The sequence below is a fragment of the Enhydra lutris genome, unplaced genomic scaffold (assembly GCF_002288905.1).
Source record: "Enhydra lutris kenyoni isolate GAN:26980312 unplaced genomic scaffold, ASM228890v2 scaffoldscaffold329, whole genome shotgun sequence".
Lineage (NCBI taxonomy): Eukaryota > Metazoa > Chordata > Mammalia > Carnivora > Mustelidae > Enhydra > Enhydra lutris.
The window spans coordinates 26311-31686 of NW_019154413.1; the positions used below are offsets into that span (position 1 = coordinate 26311).

Sequence of the window (5376 nt, forward strand, 5' to 3'; positions counted from 1 at the left end):
TCCCAGCATCCTGGGATCGAGTACCCATCGGGCTCCCTGCTCAGTGGGGAGCCTGCTTCTCCCTCTGCCTCCTGCTAACCCTCTTGTGCTCTCTCTCTCACTCTCTCTCTCTCTGGCAAATGAATAAATAAAATCTTTTTTAAAAAAGGGGTGGAGGATGCAGGAAAAGTCCGATACCTTCATTTTCTGCTGGGCCTTACAAGCCCTTCAAGGAGTAAGTCAGGAGAAGTGAATTCTCAGGCAAAGAGTGGAACACACATGTTCAGGGCTTAGCGAAGAGGAAACAGCTGCTTCAGCAAAACCTCCATATCCTGCCGCCCTGGGGAGCAGGTTTGTGTTCGAGGCTGAAGCAGTGTGGGTGGATAGTTATTATACTGCTGGCAGTAATAGTGCCCCACATCTTCGGCCTGGAGGTTGCTGATGGTGAGGGTGAAGTCTGTCCCAGACCCACTGCCGCTGAACCGCTCTGGGATGCCCGTGGCCCTGCTGGATGCATAATAGATGAGGAGCCTGGGAGCCTGCCCAGGTTTCTGCTGGTACCAGGCTACATTGCTATAAACACCCTGACTGGTTCTGCAGTTCATGGTGACCCGTTGACCTGGAGACACAGCCAGCGAGCCTGGAGACTGAGTCATCGTGATGTCCCCATGGGCACCTGCAATCAGAAAAATGGTGATACAGACACACTTTATCCCAGTCACGCTGAAATATGTCATTGCAAACGTGCTTCCTAATGGTACCACATGGCAGTACATCATTGGGTCTATTTTGGAAATAACCAGTGTTTCTCATTATATATTAAAATGTCATTTAAAATGACACTACTCCAGAAAGATTATGGCACTTTTCAGCTTCTCACCTGAGACCCACAGCAACAAGGATAGGAGCACCTGCCTCTGTGACGCCATCTTGCTGCCCCTTCCTGCCCGACGCAGCTCAGCTCAAGTAGCAAAGGCCCCTTTTATACAGCCTGAGACTCTGGTCTGGGCCTGGAGGGGCTTATGCAAAGCAGTCAGGGAGAACAGAAGCAAATCTCATAAGTAGTGGGTTGTGAAAGTACCCAATGGAAATCTAAGAGCCAAAAATAACTCCAAATTAGAGTTGTATGACAGGAACACACAAAAGACAACTTAGAAGCTCTGAGAACAACTTAGTTCTAAAATGACAAACTGCTACAAGATCAAATGAAGAGCTTCCATTTTCAATTTAAAAATGTCTTTAAATGGGTTCAGTTTCCGGAAATGATGAGCTTCGCTGTTCATACCAATAACCCTGGTAAAATAACAAAACATGCTGGGAAACCAATAATGGGAGGCAGGGAGGGGCAAAAGAATTGGAAAGCACAAAAAGAAAGTGGAGAACTTTGGGCCCAGCTTTTTATAAAACCTCTGACTGGAAAACATCAAGCTCTGAAGCAATTTTTCTCCTGCAGATGGGTAAGGATGAGGTAAACACTTGACCTCGGGTCCCAGGGCTCTGCAAGGACCAGAGAGATGAGAGATGGAAGACAGGCCAGAATTTCCTCACTTGGGGAGACATGTGGGATCCTCACTGGACCTAAGGGAAGACTGAATCTTGAATTTTCATTATTCTATCTTTATAGCTCAATATTTCTGTTTTGTGTTGAATTAACCAATGAATGAAATCTAGGTGCTTTCAAGAAAATTCAGTTCCCTCCAGGGGTTTGAGAAGTCAGCGCAGTGTTCCTTGGGCACCATATAAACTTCCTGCACCTGTTCCTCATTCTGCTGTTCCTTTTTAAACAGAGGGAAGGGGGCAGGAGTGGGATTCCCTTAAGATGCCAAGCATGCAGTCCCGGTGAGGAGGGCAGAGGCTGTGGAGACTTTGGGAGCACCGCAAGTCAAACCACAACACTTCTGCCATCTTTCCTCTGAGTGGAGCAGATGCCTGAGTCTTCCTCTGGCAGGTGGCACCCTGTCTGTTCCATGGGTCCCTTTGGCCGCTGCACCTCTTCATGACATGAGCCACTTCCTAAACCCAGATAGAGTCTGTATCAAGCAGACCCTACTTAGGGATCCACACCTCACCATCACAAAGTGTCAATTCACCCATTGTTCCACCCCTCAATTTGCCTCTGATGATGGTTAATTTTATGTGTCAACTTAAGTAGGCTAGGACGCCCAGTGGAGCAGTCAATGCCCATTTCGATGTTGCTGCCAAGGTATTTTTTAGTGTGATGAACATCTACATCAGTAGCCCTTGTGATATCACAGAGTCTCCTCCCGTGCTGCACAAAAGATTCACCACAGCCCTATTTCAACTTCAAAAAGGAAAGAAAACTTTATTGTTATGATAGAAAAACTAATAGAAACAGAAGAGGAAAGGAATCTACACATACAGGAAGGGACTAGTAGGCAAATAATGAGAATAAGGCCACTTTACCTCATAACGGGTACTTACAACACCCCACCTCACCAACGGGGGAAGCCCTGTGGAGACAAGCTGGAGTCCTCACTGAGAGTCCTGGGCAGAGCATCCTCCCCTCAGGGGACACTTCCAGTGGACCATCCCCACAAAGGCCATATTTATAGGACAAATAATAGGGTTTGAAATTAAACATTTGTTCACTTAGTGCAGTTTGGAACAAGCCGCATGTCCACATTATCATGTTTCTGTATTTTCAAGGAGCCTGAGCTATGTTTGTCTGCCTCCCCTCCCAGATGCCATTCTAGGGGGCCAGCCCTGCCTGGAGAAGAAGGGGATGGGAGACAAGGCTGTAGCTCTTGGCGTCCAGAACAGAAGGTCCATATCCCTGATGAACATAGATGGAAAAATCCTCCACAAAATAAGAGCAAACCAAATTCAACAATACATTAAAAGGATCATACACCATGATCAAGTAAGATTTATTCCAGAGATGCAAGGATGGTTCAATATCTGTAAGTCAATCAGCATGATATATCACATGAACAAAATTAAGGGCAAAAATCATAAGATTGTCTCAACAGATGCAGAAAAAGTATTTGATAAAATTCAATATTTATGTATTTTTTTAAAAAGCAAGAAATACCAAGGGCTATAGAGGATATGGAGAAAGAGGATATGGAGAGGATGAGGAGAAACACCCTCAAGTATTGTTTTGGGGATGAAAATTGGGGATGAAAATTGCAGCCACTATGGAAAACAGTATGGAGTTTCCTCAAAAACTTAACAATAGAACCACCCTATGATACAGCTATTCCACTTCTGGGTATTTGAAAATATATATGCACCACTGCGTCCATTGCAACATTATTTAAAACAGCCACGATATGGAAACAACCTAAGTGTCCATTGATGGATAAATGGATAAAGAAGCTGTGTTATACATGTATACGCACACAATGAAATACTACTCAGCCATGAAAGGGAAGGGAATCTTGCCATTTGGGACAACATGGATGAAACTTGAAAGTAATACGCTAAGTGAAATAAGGAAGACAGAGAAAGATATTATGTATAATATCACTTCCATGTGGAATCTAAAAAAGCCAATTACATGGAAACAGAGAATAGACTGGTGGTTGCCAGGGGCTGGGTGGTGAGATAAATAGGGGAGATGTTGATCACAGGGTACAAATTTCTGTATATAAAATAATTTCTGATGGTCTCATGTACAGCAAGGTGACTGTAGCTAACAGTATTATATGGTCCTTGAAGGTTACTAAGAGACTAGACCTCCAATGTTCTCACCACAAAAAAGTAAATAAGTAAAACAAGAAGGAAAATTATGTGAAGTGAAGGTTGCATTAACTATCCTTATGTTGGTAACCATTTCACAATATAAATGTAGATCAAATTATCACATTGTGTAAAACGTAAACTTACACAACGTTATATGTCAATTCTATCTAGAAAAAAAAAAAATGTTGACATCATTTCCTTCTGGCCCCCATGGTTTCTGAATAGAAATCCTCTGTCATTTGAGGTGTTTTCCTCTCTGAGTAGGTGTGATTTTTCTCTTTCATCCTATGATATTCTTCCTTTTTCATTAGTGCTCAAAAATGATAATCCAATGTGTCTTGACATATATTTCTTCAGGTTTATGCTGTTGGTTGTCTGCTAAATGTGAAAATTTTTGAGCAATTAATTGTTCAAAATATTTTTCATCTCCATCCTCTCTCCCCACTCCTTCTGGGATTCCAGTGGCACAAATGTTAGATCTTTTGTTTGGTCCCATGTATCCCAGATACTGTGGGGTTTTGCTGCAGTTGGTTTTGACTTTGGGGTTTTGTTTTGCTTGGATTTGTTTTTAGCTTAGTTTCTCATTTTGGTTTAGACTGGGTAATTTCTTGCTTCTGATCTTTCCTCCTTTATCCTTTCACTCTCTTCCTTCCACAGCCTTCTTAGCCAGCCACCTCGTAGGGCATCCATATCCTTACTTCAGCCCATTTCCTAGCCACATTAAGTCAATGACCATTTGTGCTCTTTGAGCATCTACTTAAAAACATCTTATTTCATTATGGAATGGTATGGGAGCTGTCCAGTTTAACTTACATCAACATATCATGCAAAACTGGGCAGAACTTGGAGTCCTTTCTATGCTATAAGCTGGTTGGCAAGCCCTGTGTCTTTAATGAAATGTGGTAAGAAACAAAGACAGAAAAGCTATTACAAAGCAGTAAGAAGTTTTTATTATACGCAAATGCCCTGGAAACAGAACAACAACACACAGCATGCCACGCGGCGACACAGGCAGTCCAAGGTGAGAAGGGCATACAGAGAGAAGTACTGCTGGCCTGTATTTTTTATGCATATTTCATGAGAAGTAATGGAGAAGCAAAGTCAACAAGCTACTCACACATAAGATTGGAGAGTTTGAAAATTTCAGGAGGCTGCAGACTCTAGCTGTGGCCCTTGTCCTCTAGTACCCATGGGGGATTTGGGTAGAGGGAAATGTCACAGATTGTTGGTCTCATTGACAGGAAGAGAGTAAGGATTTGGACTCAGGATTGTCTGGCTTGCATATCAAACCTATGCCTTTGGGCAGGTCTTTTACTGCCTCTGGGAATTAGCTAATTTGGGGAGAGGAGGTCCCTTCCTGGCTGGAGCAGCAAGAATGCAGTAATAAGAAAATCCATTAAATATAAAGCCTCATGAGGCTGAAAATAGGAGCTCATGCAGGGATGTTTGGGAAAGAGTAGGAAGTATTGTGGTGATCTGAAACTCTTGTCCCATAAATCGTGTGCCCGCTGAATCTGCTTGGGTCCAATACTGAAGAAACTACTATCTCCTTTCTGAGATTGTCTGCTGCTGGGCTCCACCCAATCTGGTGTGTCTGACATTTCTGGTTTAGGATGAACAGCTCTGTCACACAGTTAATTGATGTGTCATGGACAGGTCTACTGGGGCCTGTGCTATGCTAGGAACTACTTG

At 43.2% G+C, this 5376-nt stretch overlaps 1 gene segment (V, D, J or C); it reads right to left on the reverse strand.

The window, feature by feature from the left end:
• Positions 1-269: 269 nt before the first annotated feature.
• LOC111140256 lies at positions 270-950 on the reverse strand. The segment is given in 2 exon segments: positions 270-655; positions 860-950. Coding segments are annotated over 2 exon segments (435 nt in total).
• Positions 951-5376: the final 4426 nt, after the last annotated feature.